The sequence below is a fragment of the Phaenicophaeus curvirostris genome, chromosome 1, assembly GCF_032191515.1.
Source record: "Phaenicophaeus curvirostris isolate KB17595 chromosome 1, BPBGC_Pcur_1.0, whole genome shotgun sequence".
Lineage (NCBI taxonomy): Eukaryota > Metazoa > Chordata > Aves > Cuculiformes > Cuculidae > Phaenicophaeus > Phaenicophaeus curvirostris.
Window position 1 is genome coordinate 187,144,506 of NC_091392.1, and position 27,758 is coordinate 187,172,263.

Below are 27,758 nucleotides of genomic sequence, written 5' to 3' on the forward strand. Positions count from 1 at the left end.
AAGGGCATACATATGGGCTATACCAGTTCCTCCAGGTATATGAAGCACCGAATGGACATCTCCATCTGAGCTACGCGCTCAGGAAGTCAAAGGAGGAAAGAAGGCTCTTCCAAGGCTGGGATAATCTCCTCCTTAAATAGTCATCTAAAATGGACAAGAACATGAACTGGCTCCTTAGAAGTGCCTATTTCTTCCTTTAAGGGAAATTTATAGGGACTGCTAACAGAGGCCCAGCCTTTCAGTAAACATGAATTGATCCTACTCAAGCAGTGAGAACTACAGTCCGTCATCTAGAAAGCCTGTGTCAAAGCATGACCTGGCTTCCTTTCCCCCTGTCTGTACAGGCTCGTTTACCAGTTAAATGGATGGCTCCTGAAAGCTTATTTGACAGGACCTACACAATGAAGAGTGATGTCTGGTCTTACGGAATATTACTATGGGAGATATTCTCTTTGGGTATGTTCTGTAACTCAACATAATAGCACTGCTTGGTTTTGGCTTCTTCTGAATTAACATGTAATTATCCAATATTTTCCACAGGTGTAAATCCCTACCCTGGTATTCAGGTTGATACAAACTTCTACAAACTAATACAAAGTGGATTTAAAATGGACCGACCATATTATGCTACAAAAGATGTGTGAGTGTATTTTATGAGTGATGCACAGCATGGGAATTTATATTTAATAGATCACTGTTTGTGTGATCATTTATTTATTGTATACTGTACTTTGCTCAAAAAAAAAAGCAAACTGCAGAAGATGAGATCTTCCTTTAACTCTGAAAAAGGCTGCTTCATCATGTAGGTTTCATCCTAGAAACTATCAATACTAAAGGCTGCGTGTGTTTGAAAGGGCTATTTTTTTCTGTATTTAATTGCACCTTTCTTTCCCAGAGAACTTCTGGTTCTCAGATCACAGACTTTTTTTCATTTTCTTTTTGCAAAAGCAATGTTAGACCATATTTATTTACTGAATCTTTCTAAACTTCTTTTTATTTTTTTCTTTGAGCTTTAGCATTTTTATTCAGTTCCAGGAGGCTAGGGATCCTCTTAGAGAAAAACTCTGCTAAAGAAGAGTCAGTAGAAGCTGTTCCTGTCCTCTCAGCATACGATTTTCAGCCTATGCTTCCATGCTCAGATTGGCTCTGCCTAGAGGTGGTCCTCAGGGAACAAGAGAAGAAAGGTGAAGGGGAGCTACAAGACCTGGAGCACGTAGGAAAGGGAAGGACTTTGGGCTGTCTGAGCTCTGCTGGCAGATATTTCATAGATGGCATAGGGACTCTGTACCTTGGTATGGCACTGTACTGTTACTGTTCTTATCCTCTCCATGTAAAGACAGTAATGGAATTAAAGGTATAGGTGAATTTGACAGATTGACCCAAGAAAGATTGCTGTGGGCCTTATAAACATCAGGGGAACTATTGACCCGGTAAGTTTGCAAGGGACCTTAGCAGATAAATACTGCACCAGGTGGTGTTTAAATTTCAGAAATATTTTGTATTGTCAGGTTCTACAAAAAGACTTGTTCTCAAAACTGTTCTCAAGTTTATATGGTCTACAAGGAGCAGGTTCAGCCCCGGAGTCATGCAGCAATTGTCTTCCTACCATTTTCTTTGCAGAATGTGGAAAACAAAGTTAGTATGCCAGTATATGCCATCCAGGGTGAAATCTTTACCAAGTCTTATGAGGATTTTGCGAAGGGCTCAGCACAGGAAGAACACGGATCTGTTTGAGCAAGTCCAGAGGAGAGCCACAAGGATGATCAGAGGGCTGGAGCACCTCCTGTACGAGGACAGCCTGAGAAAGTTGAGCTTGTTTAGCCTAGAGATAAGAAGGATATGGGATCAGGTTGCCCAGACAAGTCATTGGTGCCCCATACCTAAAGATGTTCAAGGTGAGGCTGGATGAGACTTTGAGCAACCTGATCCAGTAGAAGGCAATCATGCCCATGGCAAGCATGTTGGAGCTAGATGATCTTTAAGGTCCCTTCCAGCTCAAACCATTCTAAGATCTATGATTCTATGACTACAATAAATCCATGCTCTCCACTTCACCCTTTTTCCTTATCTTTCTGTATCTTTTCTTCTGATGCAACATGCTAAATCTGATCACTTTCTATAAAATTGTTCTGGAGCCCTATGATTGGTGTCACCATTTGGATGGTGCCCCATCCAAATTCTGCACTTCCATGTCAACAGTTAAGAGAGGTTGCAACAGCTAACGTGTTTTCTCTACCACCTCTTTGCTCTGGCAGCTATCATGTGATGCAGTCCTGTTGGGCCCTTGACTCCAGAAAAAGACCCTCTTTCTCTTGGCTAGTTTCCTCTCTTGCCTGTCAGCTGGCTGAAGTGGAAGGAGCAGTAAGTAAACAGAGCCCCATATGAGCTGAGAAATAGTTTTTGGGTTTCTATTCAAGTTTTCCATTGTGATATGGAGCTATTCCTTGGGGATCTATGTAAGAGTTTGGGGAAGCTTTTTCTGCTACCAGAAGGAATCCTAATCTCTCTGATGAGGGTTTCTTTCTTTCCATGGCCTGCACCAGGACACAGCAAGGCTGAAATCTCTCAGCCTGTCCTATGACAAGGTACTTCTTTTGGGCAGGAGCCAGTGCAGTTGGCTTTGGTGATGCTGATAGTTGCCGTGGGAGGCGAGCTGAGCCTGAGCCAACTGCCAAAGATCTCATGGAGCAGCACCATAGGTATGCTAGATGCTATTTCCCACTGCAGTTTCCTTGTGAACCTTTTGGGATGTGGAGAGCTGTGAACGACTCCTGCCTTTGCAGCTCTGAGCTTCTCTGCAGGCTGTTAGCCTGGCAGAAGCTGCCGAGCGTAGATGCAAAATGTAGAGAAACTTCAAAGCACTGTACGTAGAAAAAAAATCCTCCTTTGCATTCCTGTACCCTTCTTCAACCCTGCTCTTTTTGGCTGGATAAGATCCATCTCACTCAGGCATTGTCTGGACTCCCTTTGGAGTCAGTACAAAGATGTGAGTGTCATTGTCCCTCAAGAGGAGGTGGGTTGTACCTTGTAGGTGTCTGCTTCATAGGGAGAAAAGCAGTTTACCATGTACAATATGGAGTAACAGAAGATATCTTTTATTTCATACTCCCAATTCTAGGTTTACCAGAACATGAAGAAAAATGTTTCAACACACAATTTCAGCATCAAAACTAAACCACGTGTAAGCAGGGATGAGGAATCTCTGCTGTCCCCAGCTGAGCATGAAGGCTCTCATGTTGAAAAATAACCTGGAATCTGAATTTGTTCCTTGTATTTTCATAAACTTCTTTAGCGTAAATGTTTTATATCACCACTAAGCAAAGAAAATGTTACTAACTGCTACACTATTCACAAGTGTTGTGGGCCAGTCCACATTTATGCTACTTTGAGGCGGAGATACAATTAAGTTCTTTGAATTTAGCAGGTATATCTATTGCAAGACAAAAGCAATGGTACTTTTGCTGTTTCTGTACAACGAGATATCTCTTTCCCTGGTTTTATGCTAATAGTGTCTAATCAATGCATTGGATTCAGACTGCTCTTGCCATATGGCAAGCAAATATGAGAAAATCCATGCTTTTTGGTCAATGTTTACAAACATAGACTACACATCTGAAGAGAACTGGGGTAGTTTTCAAAAATGCTGCTCACATTTTCATCTCAGGTACGGTTGGACCTGATGATCTCAAAGGTCTTTTCCAACCTAGTGATTCTGTGATTCTGTGGTCTCCAAATGTCAGAAAGCACGGGGGGAAAAGGGTATGGGAGCAGCCAACTTTAAATGCCCAGATTTTCAAATATTAGCCTTGTTATACAAGGAACTATAAATCTGAAAGTATATAACTGTCTTGCCCTGAACATCTTATTTGCTGTGATGTTCCTGATAGGTGTCTAGTTCAGGAGACCTCATTTCATCAAGCTTTAGGTACTTGACTGGTCTCTAATAATCGAAGCTACCTTCTGCACCTGCTGATGAGAGCTATGCACTTACAGTGAGTGGGTCCTTTCTCCCTAAAATAAGCATCTAAAACAAGCAGGAAGAGAGGTATTTGGAGTCAATCTTTTGCCTCCCTGGTCTAGAAAATCCAAGTGGCAGTCTCTAACTGACAGTCTCATTTGGACTGATTTATAGCTAATTCCATTCTTTGGGCTTTGTGTGATTTATTATCAAAGGAAAATGTTTAATTATAAAGAATTATCTTCTGTAGCAATTTAGGAGTGCAATATCATCACTCCAAATTCCCAGAAATCAGCCTGGGTGTATGAACGCTGCTACAATAAAATGAGAGCATGTCTCTCTAACTTTCTCCTAGACTCCTAGGACAATAAGGCTTGATGGCCTTTTAATGTAGATAAAAAGATAGGTTATTTTCATGATGAGGTTTAGGAATTTGTAAATGTGGCTTTCATAGTGACTAACGGGATACATCTGTCTACATCACACCGAATCAAGATGAGAACATACTGGTTACTAGTTTTCTTCTCTTTTGCAGTTTACAAGGTACTAACTGTGGTTAGGAATTCAAGTGGCAAGTGTTACAAATTAATAACTGTTTGGATATAATATGCTATCACACAAATTGAGCTACTGTTACTAACATTGTCTGAAAATAGTCAATATTGTAGTACAGCAATCACAAATTGTATATTTTTGTTGGCATTGTTGAATTATCAATGAATGTTTGATTTTTTTTTATCAGATATAGAATACTGATGAATAATTTGGTAATAAAAAGACAGAAATAAAACTTGAATATTGCATTTTCTGGAAAACATATATGACTTCTAACCACAGCACAATTTCAAAATATTCAGCAACAAGATGCCACTGTTCAGCACAGTAGATGCACAGCCTGCACTGGCTGGAAAGCAGAACTGGAGAGTCTTGTGCAGAGAGGAGTTTTCAGCGTTCAGAACTAGAGGAGATTAATACTGAAGTGGTTGCATCAGAACCTAGCTGGCTCTGGAAGCAAGCAGATGTGAACTTGGCTTGTAGGGGAACAGATGGGAATCCCATGTGCTTTAAAACATGCCAGGGAGTTGTGTTAAATACTATTTCACAAGACTAAAATAGGGGTGGAGAGAGGTCATCTGGCCCCATCATCTCTACTGACCTGGGACTTGGGAATATAAAGGCAAATAGAGAACCTTGGAGCTAACGCAAAACTTGTGATGCACACAGAAAAGAAGCATCCCAGGCAACAGGGCACTGTGTGAGGAAGAACAATCAGGAGAAAGACCCTCATGTGAGGGTTGGACACATGGAGGGTTGTGCTTATCCACACAGTAGAGAGAGCTGGAACAAAGCCACGAGAGGTATTTAGCAAAGGAATAATACCTCTTAGGAGCACATTTTCTTTCCAGGACCCTTCCAATACAGCTTAGCAAACTGCTAGTCCATTCCTGAGGTTTGTGCAAAGCCAAAGTTTAAAGAACAGTTTCGTGATTCTTGAGGGAAAATGCCCACATTTCTCTTGTTAAGATCCAGATCCCCAATCTGCGCCTCCAGGAGCAGGTTCCCTGGAGAAAGTGCTAAATTCTCCCTGTAGTGAACGGAGAGAGTTAAGGTTGTTTGAGAACCTCCAGCAGAGATGCTCGTTAGTGCATATTCGTCCATATTTTGGTAAACCCATGTGAGATGCATCTAAGTTAGGGAGAGACTGACAAAGATTAAGCCGGGAAGATGAAGAACGGACGGGTCGGTTTAAACTTCTGAATGGCAGAGGGGAGGGCAGGAAGAAGGAACAAGAAAGAAATGTTTGACAGCCTAAAACTGAAAGACGAGATGCGTTGAGGAATCCGCACGGATTTTCTCTCCCTTTTCCCCGGCGAAGTGCAGGGCGGAGCCCGCAGGCGGAACCCCAGGAGCCGCCACTAGGGGGAGCTCGGACACCGCCGCCCCGTCCGGGCTTGGGGGAGGTTGTCCTGCCCTACTGGCTGTTCTGCTCTGCTGTGTTCAGTTCTGGGCCCCTCACCACAAGAAGGATGTTGAGGCTCTGGAGAGAGTCCAGAGAAGAGCAACAAAGCTGGTGAAGGGGCTGGAGAACAGGCCTTATGAGGAATGGCTGAGAGAGCTGGGGGTGCTTAGCCTGGAGAAGAGGAGGCTGAGGGGAGACCTCATTGCTCTCTACAACTACCTGAAGGGAGGTTGTGGAGAGGAGGGTGCTGGCCTCTTCTCCCAAGTGACAGGGGACAGGACAAGAGGGAATGGCCTCAAGCTCCACCAGAGGAGGTTCAGGCTGGATATCAGAAAGAAATTTTTCACAGAAAGGGTCATTGGGCGCTGGAACAGGCTGCCCAGGGAAGTGGTTGAGTCACCATCCCTGGAGGTATTTAAAAGACAGGTAAATGAGGTGCTCAAGGACGTGATTTAGTGGCAGATAGCAATGGTTGGACTTGATGATCCAAGAGGTCTTTTCCAACATGGTGATTCTATGATTCTATGGTGCAGGACTAAGGGAATCCACGATCCTCGTGGCACTGACAGGATGAATCAGGTACCAGTGCAAAGCAGTCAGCCTCCTCCCTTGGCATGTTTCCCAAACAGCCACGTTGGGAGACAGACACCAAAAAAATAGGAGGCCCTTCTCCATTTGTTTCAAGAGAAACTGGATGTTCTCCAACATGAGTCTACCATCAGGTTTGGGATAGCAGGTTTAGGCTCTCTGAGGTCTCTCTGAGAGAGGCTGGGGCTGATTATGTGTTGAAACAGAAGATGAGAGCAGAGGTGTCATGCAGGCTAGCAGTGGCTTTCAGTTTCCTTGTTCACACAGGTATGTGAAAGGTGATGCAGAAATCCAAGGTCATATTTGCTGTAGAGCCATTTGCACACGTGTCATTTTTAAGAGTACACACTTCCACTGAGAAATATTTTAGGCCTGCAGAAATCAAAGCAGGCTGAAGATATAGACATTTGCCATGCAGGTGGGCACAGCATAGCTCAGCTTTCTTCTCCCAGACACTGAACTAGATGAAGTAGCCGGTACTAGATGAAGCACCCAGCACAGGGCTTCTTCTTCCCAGCTAAATGCACTGCTACACTAGTGAGTCACTGTCTCCTTCCTTCCTCCATCAATGACTAATTAACTATGCCATGCAAAGTAAACCAGCTTTAAAAAGAGGCACAAAAAGACCCACACAGACCTGTGTTTCCAAATCACTTTGGAAAGAGGTAGGACCTGATCCTAACTCCTTCTCAGCCTGGGTGACCATCCCAGCACTGGCATCCCTTCCAATCAGGCTGTCTGAGACACGGGCTGGATTCATCCTTCCTGAGTTGCTACTATGGATGAGATAAAACATGGGGGGCTGCTCAGATCAGGGATCCTGCCTTACAAGTCACGGCCACATTAAAATTTAGGGATTTAAGGTTGTGCTGGAAAGCTTACAGAGAAACACTCCTAGCAGAAGTGTAGGAGACTTGGGGTGCAGTGTGGATCAGATCTCAGCTGAAAAGGAATTTAGAAGACCCGTGTTCTGGAGAGAGGTGGGAAAGTGGTGGTGCCTCTATGGCCACAGAAAGGGTCATTGGGCACTGGAACAGGCTACACAGGGAGGCGGTTGAGTCACCTTCCCTGGAGGTGTTTAAGGGATGGGTGGACAAGGTGCTCAGGGACATGGTTTAGTGTTTGATAGGAATGGTTGGACTCGATGATCCAGTGAGTCTTTTCCAGCCTGGTGATTCTATGATTCTATGATTTGGCACTTAGCTGTTGTGGCTGCCTATACAGTGCCTCTTCCCAGCTGTACTAGGCTTGTACTCCCTCCATGGCCTATGTCACGGGGACATCACTGTCTCCCAGCTGAAGTAAGCCCAGTATGCCTGGAGGTGGCCTGGGTGCAGAGGGGCTGTGGAGCAAAACCTAGGCAGGGCTAGGGCTGAGCTATAGGAGCTAAACCGCAAAGCGAGCACCCAGAGGATGGTGCTGTGAGCCACAGCCGGGAGTCTGGACATGGAATCCGGGTCCTACCTTTTGCTCTTTTGGAGAGGCCTCTTTTCAGACCAGAAAAAAATGTGGTGAGACTCCTCTGCCCTCCCAGGAACTAGAAGAAGACAACTGGGAGCAAATGCGAGGTGGTAGAGAGCAGTCAGGCACCGCTTTCTCCTTGGAGCCAAAAGGACTGAGCTTATGTCTGTGTTGGAGGGAACAGGTCTGCCCATGGAGGAAGGTGAGTCTTCTCCTGCCTTCTCACAGCAAGAGAGTAAAGGCAGATCCTATGTGGCAGGCTCAGCCTACTCCCTGCCAGGCCCAGGAAGTGCTTGGCACCTGCCTGCCTTGGAATCTCACATTACCTAGTGTGAAATATTATTCACAAAACACCACAGCCCTGCAGGGATGTGTTCAGTTACAGCCTTTGAAACCTTTGACCTTGCAAACAACATACCATCTATGCAAGCTGGAGCCACCTTGTGCCTTTGCTGACTGAATGGGTTTTCTGGGTTGGGGCTGCTGTGAAACACAGGCAGAGGAAGGTGACGGTGTGGAGCAGCCACCCTATAGCATCCTGCCATGGAGATCATAGAATCATAGAATAACCAGGTTGGAAGAGACCCACCGGATCATCGAGTCCAACCATTCCTATCAAACACTAAACCATATCCCTCAGCACCTCGTCCACCCGTGCCTTAAACACCTCCAGGGAAGGTGACTCAACCACCTCCCTGGGCAGCCTCTGCCAGTGCCCAATGACCCTTTCTGTGAAGAATTTTTTTCCTAATGTCCAGCCTAAATCTCCCCTGGCGGAGCTTGAGGCCATTCCCTCTCGTCCTGTCCCCTGTCACTTGGGAGAAGAAGCCAGCTCCTTCCTCTCCACAATCTCCTTTCAGGTAATCTCCTTTCAGAGAGCAATAAGGTCTCCCCTCAGCCTCCTCTTCTCCAGGCTAAACAACCCCAGCTCTCTCAGCTGTTCCTCATAAGACTTGCTCTCCAGCCCCTTCACCAGCTTTGTTGCTCTTCTCTGGACTCACTCCAGAGCCTCAACTTCCTTCTTGTAGTGAGGGGCCCAGAACTGAACACAGTATTCGAGGAGCGGTCTCACCAGTGCCGAGTACCGAGGGAGAATAACCTCCCTGGACCTGCTGGTCACACCGTTTCTGATCCAAGCCAAGATGCCATTGGCCTTCTTGGCCACCTGGGCCACTGCTGGCTCATGTTCAGTCGGCTGTCAACCAACACCCCCAGGTCCCTCTCCTCCAGGCAGCTTTCTAGACAGACTTCTCCTAGTCTGTAGCACTGCACAGGCTTGTTGTGCCCCAAGTGCAGGACCCGACACTTGGCCTTGTTAAACCTCATGCCATTGGACTCAGCCCAGTGGTCCAGCCTGTTCAGTTCCCTTTGCAGAGCCTCCCTCTGATGATGATGGTGTGGGGCAGCCACCCCATAGTGTCCTGCCATGGAAGGCCTTGGGTGGGGGAATAAATCAGCAGGACCGGGACTGCTGGGACGTGTGGGAGGACATGGCCATGGGGTGTGCGTTACCTCCCCGAGAAGGTTGCACTTCAAAGCTGGAAGATGTAGGAAATGAATCAGTGAGATAGGCAATGAGGACATCAGCCTTTACTTTGTCCCTGGGGCGTGGAGGGGATAGCCTGGAGGCTCGCCGGTGGCGAACATGTGCAAAGCATTTCGCAGCTGGTTTGTTCGGCGTGGGAGCCCACACGGCATCGCTGGCCCGTCCTGCCGGCTGGGCCGGAGCTCACGGTTTCCCTGGCAGCGACACGGCTCTGGGCGAGGGTTGGGGAGCCGGGGGGCACCCTGCCTCGGCCCCCCCAGCCCGGCCCCGCTGCCCCTCGCTGCAAACCGCGGGGCTCCCCCCGCCTCCCCCTCGCCGGGCGCCGCCGGGGCCGGGCTGCGAGACAGGGAAGATAAGAGCGGCCCTTGCGTGCTCCGAGGAGCGTCCGTGCGGGGCGGAGGGGGTGTCCTCGGGGGGCAGGGGGCGATAACAGCCCAGCCCTGGGCTCCCTCGCCGGAGCGAGCCCGTCGGGGCCGCGCCGCCGGGTGACTCACGGCTCCCGTGACCGGACCGAGCCTCGTTCTTTCCAGGAGAAACGCGCCAGCAGGGCCGGGCACGGGCGCTCCGCGGGAGAAGGGGGCGCTGGCAGCAGCCCGGGGGGCGCTGGTTCCCCTTCCCCTTGTCTTCGGTCCCCGCTGGGCACGCCGAGCGTCTCTCTCGGATCTCGGCACCGACCTTGGATGCCTTGGGTCCATAATTCGCTCCCCCATTCCCCCCTTCTCTCCTTACGTTCCTCCTTCCCGGCGAGCTCGGGCCGGCAGCGCCTTGCGGAGAGGCGGCGGAGCCCCCGCCTGGCACAAGGTGCCATCCCCTCCCCTCCCCTCTCTCCTTCCTTCCCAGCAACGCGGATCCACTCGGGAGGGAGCGTTTAGCATCTCACCCGCTCCGAGAGGCATGTGCTTAAACAAGCCGAGTACCATCCCCGCGATAAAAGTATTGGGTTATTCTGCAACGTAATCTACATCAAAGCCTCGGGGGCTGCCGGCTTGAAAAGATCCAAGATGTTTTCTAGCTCCTTATCGTGTCTGTGCTTAGGGGGAGTCATAAATTCCACAGGTCGGACTAACTAACACACGATTCCTCCTTCTTTCGCTCTCTAGGCCACCAAAGGGCTTTCAAGCAGGATTTTTTTTATTTTTTTTTGTTAACCTTGCGAAAAAGCTCCCGGTTCCGTGTCGTTAAGGGGACTGGGGGGGATCCCCCACCCCTTCCCCCCCGAGCTTCTCCTAACTGACAGAAAAAAATAAATTATTTAAACCGAAGACGATTAGAAATAAAGAAGAAGGTGACCGCATCCCAGGAAGGGTCCCGACAAGCGGGAGCGAGTCGGAGGAGGAGGGATCGCGGGGCGTCCCTTCCCGGGACTTACGGGGAGTTCTTTGTCCCCGGACGGGGGTCCCCGCGCTGTGCCGCCCGCCCCAGTCCCGGGCCAGAGGCGACGATGAGCGCCGGGTCCGAAGCGAGGAGGCAGCTCCAGAGCCGGGGACGCCCGGACAGAAGGACAGCAGGCAGAGCCCTGCCCCCGGCGTCTCTCTCGCAGTCGTGCCGCTGGCCTAACACCCCTTGGGGCAGGCGGATCCCCTTAGAAATAATTATTTCAGCTCAAGAAATAAGGCTGAGGGTGAAGGAAGAAGGCAGGGAGCCCGGCATCTGCCCAGGCTGGAGCTCCGGTTGAAATAACCCTTCGGGAAAAATACAGGGAACAGGCTAAAAGGAAAAAAAAAGATAGTCCTCTGCAAATGCTAGCCCTCATCAGGCACTTGTCAGCTTAAGAGGCATTGGATCGTGCTCAGGATCTAACGAAATAGAGAAGGGAATAAAAAATAAAATTTAAAAAAGGGGGGGGGGTGAACCCAAACAAAAACCAACCAAAGCACCAAAACAAACCGAAGGAAGAGACGAGGGAAGCTCCGATCTCGGGGTCCTCGTTCCTCTCCCGGGCTCGGGCTGGAGCCGTCGGGAAGCCCCGAGACGGAGGCAGCGAAGGAGTGAGGCGGCTGCCAGGGCCGGCTGGGGAAACCTCTCTCCTTGGTCGCCGCTTCCAGGACTGCAGGGAGAAAGGATGAGAATCCCAGCTGAGTAACATATCCCCTCTCCCTAATCCCGATGGCTGCTGGAGAAAAAAGTAAAAAGCCTGCCCCTGTCTTAACGAAAGAGAGCTCGAAGATCTCCCAGGCGCGGGAGGCGTGCGGCTCAGGATCCTTTTTATTTTAAGACAAGAGGGTACCGGGACCAGAGCGTTCTCCGCCCCAGACGGCCGGTCGGTGCCGCGGGACGGGAGCAGGGGGGCTCTGCGGTGGGGGATGCTCCGCAGCATCCATCCATCCTCCAACACCGCGGACCATGGGAGATGGCTGGCAGGGCCCGGATTCCCCAGTCCTCCCTGTGCTCGGGGGGCAGCGGGGATCACCATCTGACGGGCAAAGACGGAGTCCCTGGATTCTCATCCATCTCCGTGTCCAGCAGCCCCCAGTTCCACCAGCTCGGGCAGCCGTCGGGTCTCACCCCAAAGCGCTGCCACCTGCCTGCCAGGAATTCTTGGATGGAGCCTTAGGCACCGAGCGGGGCTGGTTCGGGGTTTGTCAGGGTTTTGGTGAGTTTTAATACAATACGTTTAGAGTTTTGTCGCTTTAATGGCCCCTTCCTCCGTTTATGGCATCATCAAATTCACATCCGCATGGATGGGCTGTGTCAGTGCTTATCGGGAGAGGCGATTACGCTGAAGGGACGCAGCGTTTCTTTTCCAAAGTTACATTTCAGTTTCCTGCGGCAGAGAGCGCTGGGGGCCGCAAGCCCCGCTCCCTCTCCCCGGTAATCCACCGGCAGGGACGGTGGGAATGGGCAGCAGAGACAGATATCCCTTCCGGAGAAGACGGCTGGCAGGCGTCCCGCTTCCCTGCTGTTGTGCTGATGCTGTCGTAGGGTCGCAACCGCCAGCGACAGCCTGACAGCGACAAGTGATGGTGTGGGCGCAGTAGTGGCCGTGGGTAGAGTGTGGGTTCCCCGTTCCTCGCAGCCGGGCTCCGAGGGGCTGCTGCCCGTGGTCTCTTCCTCGGGAGCGATGCTCCATCCTTCCCCCTGGAGCGCCCCGGTCCCCGAGAGCCACCGGCACCGGACCCTGTCGGATCCCTCGGGAGTCGTCGCTGGGATAAGTCCCATCCCAGTTAAAGCACAGCTCCGCACCCAAGGGTCCGCTGGAAGGGAACGAAAGACAGAGAGATTTTTCGAGGGGTGCAGATCGGGAGATTTGCCTCTGCAGGTCTGAAATCATAGAATCATAGAATCACCAGGTTGGAAGAGACCCACCGGATCATCGAATCCAACCATTCCCATCAATCAATAAACCATGCCCCTCAGCACCTCGTCCACCCGTCCCTTAAACACCTCCAGGGAAGGTGACTCAACCTCCTCCCTGGGCAGCCTGTTCCAGTGCCCAATGACCCTTTCTGTGAAAAATTTTTTCTTTATGTTCAGCCTGAACCTCCCCTGGCAGAGCTTGAGGCCATTCCCTCTTGTCCTGTCCCCTGTCACTTGGGAGAAGAGGCCAGCTCCCTGCTCTCCACAACCTCCTTTTAGGTAGTTGTAGAGAGCAACGAGAAATGTGCCCTCAGCTGCAAAACGCCCAGTCCCAGTGACCTAGGGAGGGTCACGGTTCGCTCTGCAGAGCAACCACAACCGGGGAAAGAAAAATACCCCTGGGAAACGACCTCCCGGATCTCCCCACGAAAGACCCGACACACGAGAAGCCGGGATAACGCGGGGAATGTGGAGGACCCCGGCAGGACCCAGCCACACAAGCCCCGGGCTCCCGGGAGAACCGGCAGGGGCGGCCGGTGCTGCCCTGCTCCGGCGAACCGTGCTGGGAAAACGGGGGTACGCTCCCGACCCCATCCTTTTTTTTTTTTTTTTCTCAGCAGCTGAAAGGTTTCCTCGGTGTGTCATGGGAAAAGATGCGAATATGCAAACGTCGTCTGGCATTGTCCCCGCTCAGGGTGAAAAGTTAAAGCATAAAAGGGACTGGGGGGAAACTGAGAGGGGGTCGCCTCTTCAAAGGGGGCTGGCTGGGCCGGGGGAGCCGGCTGCCGCTCTCCCGGGAGCCGCCCTTCCAGGGCAGCATTTCCAGCGGGTTTCCAAGGCGCCGGGGGTGGGAAAAAAAAAAAAGACTCAGCGTAGCCTTCGAGTTCCCCGTGGGGTCGGCCAAGCGAGGGACTCGCCCTCCGGGGTGGTGAGCTCCCCCGAGCCTTCCCCGGAGCCGGTACCCGGGTCCCTGCGGGAGGAGGGATGCTCAAGCAGACAATTCCCCAAAAGGGGTTTTTAAGCAAAGGTGCCCCCAGCTCTTTCCCGTTCCCGGCATCGGGGCCCTGTCTGAGACGGGAAGGACGGGCAGCGCCTGACCTCGAAGCTCAGCAGGCACATTCGGGGCGAAGGAGGCAGCGCCCACGGCGGGGGGGGGGCGGGGGTGTCTGCTCTTACCTCTCCTTCATCGCCCGTGACCGAGAGGGAGCTGGTGGGAAGCGCGTTAGGAAAAGCGGGAGGCCGTCGTGGTGGGGTTTGTCGCTTAAAAAAAAACCCACGACAAAACGACTTTGTGGACTTTTAATCAAAATTCTCACCTCCACCGCCTCTTCCCCCCCCGCCCCCCAGTCCCCAAGCCCGGAGAAGAGCTGGTTAAAGCGCTGCCCGCAGATCGGCCGCGATACACGGTTCCCATATTCCCACCCTCGCCCTTAGATCTCCCTCTCTGTCTTTTGCAAGTCTCTTGATTTCATCCTTTGAACCTGTGATTGGAGGTTAAAGTGCACCAGGTTGCAATGGAAGGAGGAAGCTCTTAAACAATAAAGGCTTGAATATTTAGCTGTGATCAGGTCGCTGCCCTCTCCTTATCTTTTTAAATGCAAATCGTCCTTTAGGGGTAGTAGCTATATACCCAGCGCCTCTCCACGTCACCTGCCTTTGGTGCGTCTGGGCCATTACTAATAGAGCCTTGTAAACAGTCGTTAATCATGTAAGCGCCGCCGGCCCTCGGGTCCGGACCGGGAGCGCAGCGCGGGGCCGCGGCCCCTCCGCCCCCCCCACCCCATCCCCCCGCCCCGGGGAGCCCCGAGCAGCATGCGGAGAGCGGCCGGGCTCCCGCCAGCATGTACGTGAGTTACCTGCTGGAGAAGGACGGGCCCATGTACCCCGGCCCGGGGCGCCCCTCGGCGGGGCTCAACCTGGCGGCGCAGAACTTCGTGGGCGCCCCGCAGTACGCGGACTACGGCGGGTACCACGCGAACCTCGACGGCGCGCAGTCCCCCGGCCCCGCGTGGCCCGCGCCCTACGCCGCCCCGCTCCGCGACGAATGGGGCGCCTACGGCCAGGCCGCCCCGCCGCCCGCCGTCCACGGCCTCAACGGAGGCTCCCCCGCCGCCGCCGTGGCTTACGGCCCCGCCGAGTACCACCCGCACCACCCCCACCACCCCCCGCACGCCCACCACCACCATCACCATCACCCGGGCCCCGCGCCCCACTGCTCCGCGGGGACCCTGCAGCCGCTCGGCAACGCCGCCCCCGAGCCGCTCTCCCCCGGCGGGCAGCGCCGCGGCCTCTGCGACTGGATGAGGAAACCGGCGCAGCCCCCGCTCAGCAGCCAAGGTAAGACCGGGACCGGGACGGGGATGGGGGGGGGGGGACCGGGGCTCCCGGGGCGGCGGGGAGGAGGCCGAAACGAGCTCTCTTGAAGGTTCCAGCGGGGGTAAAAGCACCCAAACGGGCTCCCTCGAGGGTGCCAGAGGGGGTAAAGCAAACGAACGAGCTCTCCCGGGGGTTCCAGAGGGATTAAAGCACCCGAATGGGCCCGTCCCGGGGGGTTCCAGAGGGATTAAAGCGCCCGAACGGGCCCTCCCGGGGGTTCCAGCAGGGTTGAAGCACCCTAAGGAGCCCTCCTGAAGGTTCCAGGGGGGATAAAGCAAACGAATGAGCCCTGCCTAGGGTTCCAGCGGGGGTGAAGCACCCGAAACGAGCCCCCCTGAAGGTTCCATCGGGGGTGAAGCACCCGAACGAGTCCTCCCGGGGGTTCCAGCGGGGTTAAAGCACCCGAACGAGCCCTCCCGAGGGTTGCGGCGGGGGTAAAGCACTCGAAACGAGCCCTCCTGAACGTTCCAGCGCGGGTAAAGCACCCGAATGGGCCCCCTCGAGGGTTCCAGCGGGGTTAAAGCAAATGAACGAGCTCTCCCGAGGAGGCCAGGGGGGATAAAGCACCCGCAGCGCTGCGGCCGCCGGGCTCAGCCGGGGGCGCTGCGCGACCCGCCGACCCCGCCGCGCTCCTTCGGGGAGCAGCCGGTGCCGGTCCCGACGGCGCCTCGGGATGCGCCTCGGCGGGACAGAGCGGGATCCCGAGCAAACGCCGGCTCGTCCTCCCGCTGCTCCACTCTCCCGCTTATAGCCACTTAGAAGATTTTTATAACCAATTATAGTCATATAAATCATCGGCCGGTGTCGCTCCGCGTTTGTTTCTGAGTCACTGGGCGCTCACCCTTCACTAAGGTCTCCGTGCAGCCCGAGCGGCCGCCGCCGACCCCCGCGGGCTGAGCCGCCGGTGGCACCGGGGGGTGCGAGGGCAGCCCCCTCACACACACCCCCCCGGTGCCGGGAGGCGGCCGTGGCGGGCAGGACGGGCCGGACCGAGCCCGGCGCCGCGTGTCCTTGTGAGGTTAATCCCCCCGCAGACCCTCTCTTTTATTCCCACCCCTCGCCAGATGCAGGGGAGATGCGTGTCTCCCTGCTTTTCTATAAGCCTTCCACGACTGTTGTATCCTCTTTTTCCTTTTTTCTTCTATTTTTGAGGGGGTTTTTTGTTTTGTTTTTTTTTGTTCTTTTTTGGTTTTTTAATATTTAGATATAGTGGCTAGGGGAAAAAAGGGCTTCGACTTCCGCAGTAAATAGCTACTTCCAGTACCTGAAGAGGCTACAAGAAAGCTGGGGAGGGACCGTTCACAAAAGCTTGTAGTGATAGGACAAGGGGCAATGAGTATAAACTGGAGAGGGGCAGATTTAGGCTAGGCATAAGGAGGAATTTCTTCACGATGAAAGTGGTGAGGCCCTGGCGCAGGTTGCCCAGGGAAGTTGTGGCTGCCCCATCCCTGGAGGTGTTCAAGGCCAGGTTGGATGGGGCCTTGGGCAGCCTGATCTAGTGGGAGGTGTCCCTGCCCAGGGCAGGGGGGGTTGGAGCTGAGCTTTAAGGTCCCTTCCAACCCTCAACTATTCTATGATTGTATGATTCTGGCATTCCTCTCTCACCTCGTGCCCTGCTCCACGGACAGCAGGGCCGGCGGGGGCTGGGGATCCCGGGAGAAGCCCTGGAGCCGGGCGCTGGCACCGTCTGTGCCCCGGGTGGCGGTGGCACCGAAGCTCTCCCAGGCTCTTCCCACAGCAGCCCGCGGTGTTCCCACAGTTTGGGCTTGTGCGGTGCTGGCCGGTCCCTTGTCTTCATTCAAATTCTGCCTTTGGAGCCAGTGTTTATGTTAATGCGCGGGGCTGGGGGGATGAAAGCGCCTGCCGCCATTTGTTCAGTAGTGGTAATTCAAACAGAATGTGGCTGTCATTAAGGCTTTGAGAAGGGGTTTTCTTTGATAAGATCTCCTTGTCCTGCATTGTTTGGGATTGTGTTCTCTGTTCACCGGCTCTGGGGAGTTTTCTGTGATCAGGCTTGTATCTTTACAGGGTGCTTTTGTTGTGGTTTGCAGAGAGTTTACCTGAACAAAGTCAGCCTGCTAGCCGTGAAGCACCTTGGGGGCAGAGGCTCCCCGCCTCGGCTCCCTGGGGAACGGGAGGGCCGGGGACACAACCTGTTGAACCAGAAACGCTCGGGAGAAAGGAGCTCAGCGGCTGCGGCGGCCGAATTTCCTCGGGTTTCTTTTTCCGGGTATTTTTTGGGGGTTGGTTTGGGGTTTTTGGTCGTTTTTTTTGGTTTTTCTTGGTTGGTTTTTTTTTTTTAAATCACTAAAGTCGCACGTCGCGCTCCCAGGGTCACCGAGAAGTGTCTTTAGTCTTTGCCTCGATAGCAGCGGCCACAGTAGAAGCGAGCGGGCTCTGGCCGCAGCCCCTCGACGGCCGCTCGCGGTTCCCCGCGCTTCCATCGGTGTTTCTCGTTTAGCAACCAAGCAGCAAGGCCCTGAAGGGCTTTTTCCTTCCCTCCCCACCCCTTTTCCTTTCTCTTTGTAAAAAGTTTGCTCTCGGTAGGAAAGGCAAAGCAAAAAATGAAAGCCGACAGCAAGTTCACGATCGAGGCGTGAAAACCAGAGCTGAAAACTAGAGCCCAGAGCTCCCCTCGCCTGAGGCTTCCTGAGCCCGAGGAGCTCTGCAGCTGCTCCCTCTCCTCTGATTGCTCGGGAAAGCCCCAGGCAGGGCAGGCAGGAAGCTGGGGTGGCCTGATCCTGCTCACCCCGCACCCGCAGAGAGGAAATCCAGGCTCCACGCAGCCCCTTTGGCTTTGACTTCCCCAACCCGTCTTTGTTCTCCGCAGTTAAAACCAGGACGAAAGACAAATACCGCGTCGTGTACACCGACCACCAGCGGCTGGAGCTGGAGAAGGAGTTTCACTACAGCCGCTACATCACCATACGGAGGAAAGCGGAGCTGGCGTCCAACCTGGGGCTGTCGGAGAGGCAGGTCTGTCCCGCCAGAGGCACTTCTCACTCCCGCCGCTTGTGGCTGGGATGCGCGGGCCTGGGATGCGCGGGGTTGGGATGCGTGTGGCTGGGATCCGTGGGGATGGGATGCCTGGGACGTGCGGGGTTGGGATGCGCAAGGCTGGGATATGCGGGGTTGGGATGCGTGGGGCTGGGATGCGCGGGGTTGGGATGCGTGGGGCTGGGATGCGCGGGGTTGGGATGCGTGGGGCTGGGATGCGCGGGGTTGGGATGCGCGGGGTTGAGATGCGCGGGGTTGGGATGCGCGGAAGAAGGATGCGCTCCCGGGGGGACGGCTGGTGGAAGCACCCCTCTGACTCCCCTCTCCCCTGCCCGGCAGGTGAAAATCTGGTTCCAGAACAGACGGGCGAAGGAGAGGAAGATCAACAAGAAGAAGCTGCAGCAGGCGCAGCCCGGGGGCGCGGAGCCGCTCAGCCCCGGGGCTCCGCTGCAGGGTCCCGCCGCGGGGGCAGCCGCCGCAGGGCTTGTCGCCGCCGCCCCGCAGTGACAGCGGCCGGGGACCCGCAGGGACTGCTGGGGGGGGCACAGCCGCGGCGGGGCCGGGCCGGGGGGCGCGGGGGGACCAGCACCCCAGCCCATGCACTACATCGCCCCGCGGGGCCGGCCCTGTGTACAGGTGTACAGTCTATGTGTCTAGTCGTTCGGGGGAAGCGTGGCCGTCGCTTTATTATTATTATTAATATTATTATGTCTGGGTGGGGTTTTTTTACCCTGGAGTTTGTTAGGTAAAAGGGGGGCACTGCCTGCCAGCCACGCCCCCCCGTGAATCTCAGGGATCGGTCCGAAATATTGTTGGGCTAACAATGAATTTTAACAAGAAAACAAAAATTAAAGCACATTTTTTTTTATTTTATATTTTATTTTGTTTGGGTTTTTTTCTTGTAAACAAAAGCATGTAAAATGTTCATCTTGCCCTAGGGGCCAGATGAAGAGAAGATAAGGTGGCCAGGGCAGAGAAGATAAGGTGCTGTTTAAATGTTCAGAAATGAATTGCTTAACGTTAGACACTTGTAAAAGAGCCCATAAATCCAGTGCTGATAGTAATCCAGCCAGATTTATTAGCCACGGTGAAGAGAAATTGGAAGAAAGAAGTCTCTGAAAAAAGTATCCTATCATGCTGGCCTGAGGAGCCTTGCTTGTGTCCACAGAGTACTACCGCACAGTGGTGACATTCTGTAATGTCCTGTCATTTATATTGTGTAATGCTTCTCTCCTCCTTATAACTTCTGGCTTGTTTGGAGTTTTTGTCCAGTTAACTTCCAGAATTCTCCTTGGTTTTATCAGCTTTACTTAGGCTTCTTCACAGCTCCATCACAAGCAGAAATCCTTGGAGGAGCCCTATGCCGTCCCACAGCCCATCTTGCACAGGCAGTGGCCTATTTCCACATGCTGGCTAGACGGTGGGGGCCAGGACAGAGATGCCAAACAACTCATCTAGCTAGAGATGGAAACAAGAAAAGTCCAGCTGACTGGCCGAATGAGTGTGGATGTTCATGTGTGTTCTTATTTACAGGTGGGAGAGACCCCACTGAGAAGTGAGACCATGCAGTCGTGTTGGGGTGGCCACACTACAACCAATGCCCAGGGCTGCATATGAGACCAGCTCATATGGGCCTGGGTTCCCAGTCCTGGAAAAACTGTCCAGCCTCAAATATGTTACACAGGTTTCTGGCTTTTCCTGCATTTGGCCCCATGTTTTTCCATTTTTCTCAATAAGTTTATTTAAGATACTCTATTTGCCTTCTTTGGGACACTTTGTTTTTCTTCTTGCTGACCCTGTTTTCATGTTTTTGCTGAAAGCCAAAGAGAAATGCCAACGAGATTTGCAGGATTGCGTGGGGAGTATTGGTTTACCAGGGCCTGGCTCCATGGATGTGGTAGCTCTTTCTGTCTGGGAGAGCTGGAGGAAATGGTGAACACCAGCCTCAAAGCCTCCAAGCTGCATTTTGGCTGCATGTAGCCAGTGACATGCTGGGCCAGGGGCCAGGGACCCGGGGCTCCTGCACCTGGGGGAAGATCGTGATGGGAGGCAGTACCTCCAGTGCAGGGAACCTGTTTGATTTTCTACCTGCTGTGTAGTCTCTGTAGTCTCTTACTTGGCACTGGTGAGACCGCTCCTTGAATACTGTGTTCAGTTCTGGGCCCCTCACCACAAGAAGGATGTTGAGGCTCTGGAGCGAGTCCAGAGAAGAGCAACGAAGCTGGTGAAGGGGCTGGAGAACAGGCCTTAGGAGGAATAGCTGAGAGAGCTGGGGGTGTTTAGCCTGGAGAAGAGGAGGCTGAGGGGAGACCTCATTGCTCTCTACAACTACCTGAAAGGAGGTTGTGGAGAGGAGGGTGCTGGCCTCTTCTCCCAAGTGTCAGGGGACAGGACAAGAGGGAATGGCCTCAAGCTCCACCAGGGGAGGTTTAGGCTGGACATTAGGAAAAAAATTCTTCACAGAAAGGGTCATTGGGCACTGGAACAGGCTGCCCAGGGAGGTGGTTGAGTCACCTTCCCTGGAGGTGTTTAAGGGACGGGTGGACAAGGTGTTAAGAGGCATGGTTTAGTGTTTGATAGGAATGTTGGACTCGATGATCTGGTGGGTCTTTTCCAACCTGGTGGTTCTATGATTCTATGATTCTATGAAGCGGGCCTGGCCAGGAGACATGGGTGCAGCACCTAGGCAATTGTGGTTGTTGCGTGTGGGCTTGACACACACCACGTCCTTCTGGGTCCAATGTCCATTGCTTGGTCTGAACCAGAAGGAGTCAGGAACCAGATCCATCCTTCTTTGCCTCTAAAGGGTCCCTGGAACTTTCTGGAGGAGCTACTTCCCTGGGGACACCTAAAGCTGGGCAGCACCAGCCTTAACACCAGAAGAGAGCGGTTGCACCAGGCATGGCCAAGTTAGAAGGGCTTTGCAGGCATGTTGACCCTCTCCTTCCTCTGTGCTGTCCCCAGGAGGGCACGAGGGCTCCTACGTGGGAGCAGCCACGATGGCAGGTGGGGCGTGGGCAGCCCCAGGCAGTGCCATCCCCTCGAGGATGCCCTCTGCCACCCAGGGCCACCCCCACAGCATTGATCCCTGGCCCGGCTGCTGCCCGAGCTGCTCCGCGTTGCTGCGATACGCCTGTCAATAAAACCTGTTTGGATTGTGGAGCAGAGCACAGGGTTTGTTTGTTTAGTGGTTAGAGGTTCAAAAGTCGGCATTGTCCCACTGCAAACGAGCACAAGTTTTTTCTCCCTAAGGAAAAGCTGCCTGCAGTGAGAGGGAAGGAGAGATATCGGTGGGCCCTTTTATTTGCTTCCAGGAATAATTAATGGCAGCACAAAAAAAAAGATGACTGCGGAGTTATGAAAGGCCATCAATAAGTAAATTAATCACGAAGGATCTGTGGGTGTAAGAGGTGCTGCTTGGTGTGTTTTTGCTGGCTTTTCTCCATGCCCATGGGACTGGGGAAGCACAGGACAGGCAGAGCCCAGGGCTCCTCAGGAAAATGGTGGCACTTGAGCCACTCTCGACAATAGCCTGGGCACAGCCACATTTGAGACAGCTCCTGTAACCCTTCAGCAGTGTGCTCCTGGTTGCTTTTTATGCTGAAAGTATCACAATTTTTCTTTATTGCATCTAGGAATTTTGAGAGAGTGTCCTTCTTTGGGTGATCTGCTTGAAGTTTCCTGTCTCAAGAAAGTTTGTTAGAGACATATGAACAAGCCCAACACATTTTAAACATCTCTGTTACAGATCTCTTCCCCTTTTTGACAGTGAATGTTAGTTTTCTGAGCTCCCCTCAAATTTTTCACTATGGCAATGCAGAACTTGTATTGCTCTGTGTAAAAAGGAACCTACCAAGCAAATTATGTCCACACCCAGTTTCAAACATTTTCCCCCTCCCATCCTCAAACAAATAAACCACTAACCTTCCGGCTTCCTTTATATTCCTCAGGTACCATAAAGGAGTGTAAAAAGGCACAAACTGGATATCTTGTTTATTTGGGGGGAATATTTACAGGCACCTGGGCCAGTCCAGTGACTGGACCATGACACTGACCCAAGAGCATTATTTGGGAGAAGTGAGCTGGTAGTGGTGACCCCCTGCCCAATACACGGGGGTTTTCACTCCTCAGATCTCCCCACTGTGCTGCAGCAGTGAGCCAAGCCAGATTGGTGGCACGTCGGTGGGTCAAAGTCCCCACACCGTGCCTGCCTGGCAGGGGCTAGAGTGGCTGTTCTTGGAGAGCCTCTGCCTAGGCTAGGTAAAATCCAGGAAAACAGAAGGTTTAGTCCCAGAATTGCAGGATGGCAGAGAGTGAAATCAGACCCCAGCTCTCCCTCTCTTGGCAGATTTTCCTGCTCCTATCAATGAACAACAAGAAAGCACCTAGGATCCCTTCTGTTAGCTTAGCTCTTATCCAAATATAAGAGTTTCTGAAGAAAGCCCTTTTCGTGGCAAGAAATTACTATGGAATCATAGAATCATATAGTAGTTAGGGTTGGAAGGGACCTTAAAGACGGAGCTATGTGCTGAAGTTTAGAGCAGTTACAGATGAAAGCAAAAGTTGAGTTGATGCCAAAGAAATAGCGCTGGAGGCCTTCCAGGAGCAAACAGCTTGTAAGTGGTAAGGAAAGTCAGCAGGACGTGAGTCTGCCAAAGGCTTGTGCAGCTGCACAGGCATCTCAGTAAGAAAACAAGGCCACCTTGGCATGAGAGGGATGGGTGGCCTGATTCAGCAGAGGACAAGTGCCAGGAAAGTGCGTGCAAGACCCACAGGAAAGGTCCAGGAAGCTCCCTAGCAAAACAGCTCTGGTGAAAGCCGTGGCAGAGAAGTGTCAGGAACCTCTGGACACAAATGGGGACAAAGTCTTCTGGAAGCCTTAACAGCCCTCTGAGTTCTGTTCTAGCTCCTTGGTGGAGTGGGACATTCCCCCACTCCTCACTGGTGAGGTTGGGCTGCTTCCTTCTCACCTGCATGCATGTTCTGCTGTGACTTGGGCCAACACAGGCAGGTTCTTCTAATTAATGTCTCAGCTTCTGCAGTGCCCCCAGTTCCATTCTCAGGTTTTGGCTCTTTCAGAAGTCAAATTTACCTTCCTTCAAAGGTAGGGAAGACACCTGCTTGCAAAAGGACAGGAAAAAATTTAGCTATTCACTAAAACAAATAATTTTTTGCCAGGAGACTGGAGTCAGAGACCTGGGAATCCCTTTCCAGTCCTGTATTTCTAAATTGCAGTATCACCTATTTTGGGGCAATACCCACTGGACCCCCCTGAAAATGTTTTCAAAGTATGGGAAGTAGGGGAAAAAGAGAGGAAGAAAATCCACAGATGATTCTCATGTCATGTTCACACGAATATCTAGATACAGATCTGTGGCATCCAGCAGGCCCGAGTCCAGTTAACCGCTGGCAAGATTACAAGTAACAGGAATAATTTTTCTCTTGTTCCTAATTTCCTTTCATTATAATAATATCTAACCTAATGTAATATCTAACATAATCTATCTATCTATAATAGATAATCTACCTAATGTAATATCTAACCCATCAATCAATGTAGAGGTTTTGATTCAATTCTGAAGTTTTTTGTGCTTCACAGAGCTATTGAATGGTTTGGGTTGGAAGGGACCTTTATAGCTCATCAAGTCCACCCTCCCTGCGGTAAGCAGGGTCATCTTCTACCAAATCAGGTTGCTCAGAGCCCCATCCAAACTAGCCTTGAATGTTTCCAGGAATGGAGCTTCTACCATCTCTCTTGGCAACCCGTGCCAGTGTTTCACTACCCCCAACATAACAAATTTCTTCTTTATATCTAGCCTGAATCTATTCGCTTTTAGTTTGAACTTCTAACTGTTCATTTCTAACCTGCTGATCCTTAGCATTTGAGCTGGACTGAAGTCAACTAAACAGATGCCAAATGTAACATCTGGACTCATTATCTGCCTCACAGCACTCCTGCACCCAGCCATAGCAGGCAGGGTTGGAAAGAGCTCTTCCAAAGCAAAGAACAAGCCAAAGAGAGTACATGGACCTGTCCTGCTCTCAGCATTCCTCTTCCCTTAGTTAGCCAGGTATTTTTTTGGCAGCTGTCGCAAGCTCTTGTATTTTTCTTTTGAGTCAGATCCTGTTCCCCTGACATGCCTTGTTGCCTTCCACGGAGTCACAGCCCATCCTGCAGATAACTTGCATAGAGCCAAAGACCTTTGTGAGAGAAAAGCTGCCTTATCTCCAGCATTCTTTGGAAAGGGATGCTTCTTGCTGCAAAACATCCCTTCCTCTGCAGGCAAATAAGACAAGCTTTCAGTCCTGGAAACTCAAGATTTCTTGTGGTCTAATTTTTCCATGCCATGATGTGTCAAAGTATATAGACAAATCTCTTACAACTGCAAGACATGCTTGCTTCCTTGCCTCCCTGAATGACAGCAGAAAGGCCAGTTAGGGCTTCCAGCAGGTCCTTGTTGTAAGCAAGACCTTGGAGAACGTCCTGCTGCAAAACTCAAACCTTGGAAACCCTGAGCATGATTCAGGGCCCTCCGTATCAGCTGGATCTCGGTATTGTGAAGATCACAACTCTGCATTTAGGCATCTCAAGTGAAAGATGGCAAGACATGGATGCCAGAGGCCTTATGAGCCTCCAAAGGAATTTAAGCTCCTAAATTAAGCAGGAGTCAAAAAGCACTAACATCTGAGATTTTTCTTTCTTTTCCCACAGTTTGAACATGAGCCAATCATTCTCACAGAGATTGTCAGAAGTGATATAAAGGGCTGTGTAACAGTTAACTGTTGAGGTTGCTTTAAAGATAACTCAAGCTTTCAATTACATTTTAAGGAAATTCCAGTACTCACCTAATCTAGGGATTTTTTTTTCACAGAATCACACAGAATCACAGAATCATTAGGTTGGAAAAGACCCACTGGATCATCAAGTCCAACCATTCCTATCAATCACTAAATCATGCCCCTCAGCTGTTTTTGTTGTTATTTGTAAGATTTAAGAGCATGAGAGGGAATTTACTTTAGCTCTCAGTGCACATCATGTCCTATCAGCAATACCAAGGAATTTTTATTCTACTTTGAAATATAAATGTGCTGCTTTATGAATCATAAATCGCAATAATAGAAAAAAACCAAATCAGTCATTTTTAATATATAGTAGGTGCAGTATATTGTTTCTGTGGCAACAGTGTTCATTTTTAGATCTTATTTGATCCCCATCAAGATACTTATATGCGTCTACAGATGTAGAGGTAGCCACGGTGAGCTTAAAAGGGGTCTCTAAAAACATCTTGCACAACTACTTCCAAGAATGTAGTGACTCAGAAGAAAAAGCGACTTAGTCTTATCGAAAGTGTATTTCTTTCTCTGGGACCTCAGTCTAGAAACATGATCCTTTTTCTGTTGCCAGTGCTTTTCCTGCTTTTCCAGGACTTCGGTCCTGTCTTTCATTCTCAGTTACTCCCTTGCCAAACTCCCATTGTGACTCCAAAGGTGTTTTCCATCCTTGGAGGCTTGGCCTCTGCCGACAGGCTCCTGATGATAAAACATGCTCTACGTTATCTCTTTGCCTGTGGGCACATGCTTCTGAACCGCAGCAGCAAAACACAGCCTTGACATTAGTCCAGCAAAAGCAGCTGCCTGAGCAGGGGCAGCCAAGGCTGACACAGTGAGGGCTCAGCAGTGCCAGCGAAGTCCTTGGTGGTCCAGGGGCTAAAGTGATTCAGCCTCCTCCTGTGCACATCCCGCCCCAGGTATCCTACCATGGCCACCTGGAAACCCACCTCCTTCCACTTTTGGCCTAGGAAAGCAATCCTATATCCCCCCCTGAGCCAGAAGCTGCCATCACACAGGTATCCTGGTACTGGCCTCTTGTGCACCAGGCAGCAAAATTCAAGTTTAGAATGAGAAAGAAAAGGCAAGAAAGAGTTTTACTGTCTCAGATATAAGGAGTGAGGCCACTTCAGCAGCAGGAAGGGAAAGAGCTGGAGCTGCAGTGCCAAGTGTCCCTGAGGGCAGGGGAATGTCCAGCTCCCTGGCCTGGCAGCTGCCTGTGCCCCGTGAAGTCCCTACAGTCAGTAGGAAGCCCAGACCAGTCTGTGATCTGCTCTGAGGTCCAGAGCAAAGAGAGATCATGCAGAGAGGGGCATAAGTAAATGCACCATGGTAGCTTGAAGAGTCCACAAAAAAAGACAGAGAAGAGTGACACCCCAGTAGCTGCTGCTCCTTTCCAGCTGGCTCCATCAGGGTGCGCTGCTCAGTCTACTCAGCCCATGAGTCTCTTCCTCCTAGCCAAGGGAAAACAAGGGTTTATGTGAACTGTTAGGAGCACGTCAGCACAAAGCAATGACTCATTCTGGACAAATCAGCAGTGTAGTTTTATCTGGCTTTAAATATTCGATGGCCAACTCATTCAGTATATTCTTCCTTTGTGAGCATCACGCTCTATGCTGTTTTATGGAAGACATGAGACCTTGGTTTCTCTCAAATTGGCACACACCTTCCCACAGCAATGCTCTTCAAATTCAAGTATGTTCTAGTTTAGAGGCTCTCAGACTGGCTCCCATCTGTTTGCTGCTTTGGCACCCTGCAGCATCAAACTCAAGAGCAGAGTACTCATCTAACAGAGTTAAGCTCAGTACAGTGGCACCTCTTCAGTGTAATGGATATTTTCTAAAGTTATCTGAGGTGAGAGAAATCTTCCTTGCTGCTGTCAAGATGCGCACTTGATGAGCCACTGTAGCAAAAGTCTTGCTGGATTCCTACATCTGTCCTAATAAATCTTAAAGTGTTGGATAATATTCCTGGCCATTCTTGATAAATGGTTAGCATGGTCCACAGTCAGCTCTATGTCTGGGCCAACTATTACTTCCCCAAGGAACTCCTGGGCATGGTTCAAAAGTTAGTAAAAGCAAAGACCTGTTCCCAGGACATGGTTTGGGTGCAGCCAACCTGTCCTAGAGGGTAACAGAGAAGTATTCTTCGTATGGGCTGTTTGGTTACAACTGGCCTCAGTGCTGAGGAGTGATGTGGGACATGCTAAGCTTAGGAATGTAGATGTAGTCTCAGGTTCTAAATAGAATTGAAATCATGTAAGACAATTTAGGAAACGCATTCCTCCTCATGCCTTTGTAAGAAGTCCTGGATACCTGGAGATGCTGACACAGTGAGATGTCCCAAGGTATCTGCTCCTTTCTGTTTACTTCCACAGCAGGAAAGAAAAAGCAGCAGAATTGTGGTACTTCCTCCAGCTACGCTGAACTTACAGTGCTGATTTCTGCTGTTATTGTCAGGAAGCTACCCAGAACTGAGCCTGTGCTGTTGATAGGGCTGAACATCTGGGATGAGAACAGTTGCCAACACGCTCTGCCAACTCCAGCATGCTGGAATGCTGGCCAAGAGCAATCCAAGTCTTTGGCTTCCAGTAGGGAACTGCCACCTGTTTCTTCGCAGCCAAAACTGCAGCAGAATTGCATTGCAGCATCTCTGTCGAGTGGGGCTGGAATGAGCTTCAGACTTGCATCAGGAGAGTGTGCTTTTTGTGTTAGGAAGGACTGGGACCACGTCTGGCCACATCCAGT

The 27,758-nt window shown here is 51.5% G+C and overlaps 3 protein-coding genes across 3 annotated transcripts in view; all 3 read left to right on the top strand.

The window, feature by feature from the left end:
* The window catches only part of FLT3 (fms related receptor tyrosine kinase 3), a 45,591-nt gene extending 41,857 nt beyond the window's left edge, over nucleotides 1-3,734 (top strand). Inside the window, exons 21-24 of the mRNA XM_069883137.1 lie at nucleotides 345-456; nucleotides 541-640; nucleotides 2,256-2,361; nucleotides 3,119-3,734. Coding sequence (XP_069739238.1) covers nucleotides 345-456; nucleotides 541-640; nucleotides 2,256-2,361; nucleotides 3,119-3,247 — 447 coding nt within the window. The 3' untranslated portion in view covers nucleotides 3,248-3,734. The remainder of the gene's footprint in view (nucleotides 1-344; nucleotides 457-540; nucleotides 641-2,255; nucleotides 2,362-3,118) is intronic.
* Nucleotides 1-27,758, top strand: part of MTIF3 (mitochondrial translational initiation factor 3) — a 280,029-nt gene that overhangs the window by 14,612 nt on the left and 237,659 nt on the right. The window lies entirely within an intron of this gene.
* CDX2 (caudal type homeobox 2) lies at nucleotides 14,652-18,718 on the top strand. Its single transcript, XM_069850012.1, has 3 exons — nucleotides 14,652-15,147; nucleotides 18,017-18,162; nucleotides 18,523-18,718. Exons 1-3 carry the CDS (start codon nucleotides 14,652-14,654, stop codon nucleotides 18,688-18,690), a joined length of 810 nt encoding a protein of 269 aa, XP_069706113.1. The 3' UTR covers nucleotides 18,691-18,718.

Coding starts and splice junctions, on each gene's coding strand:
- CDX2 (XM_069850012.1), top strand. CDS start 14,652: ATGTACGTGAGTTACCTGCTGGAGAAGGACGGGCCCATGTACCCCGGC. Junction 15,148..18,016: donor GCCCCCGCTCAGCAGCCAAG/GTAAGACCGGGA, acceptor TGTTCTCCGCAG/TTAAAACCAGGACGAAAGAC. Junction 18,163..18,522: donor TGGGGCTGTCGGAGAGGCAG/GTCTGTCCCGCC, acceptor CCTGCCCGGCAG/GTGAAAATCTGGTTCCAGAA.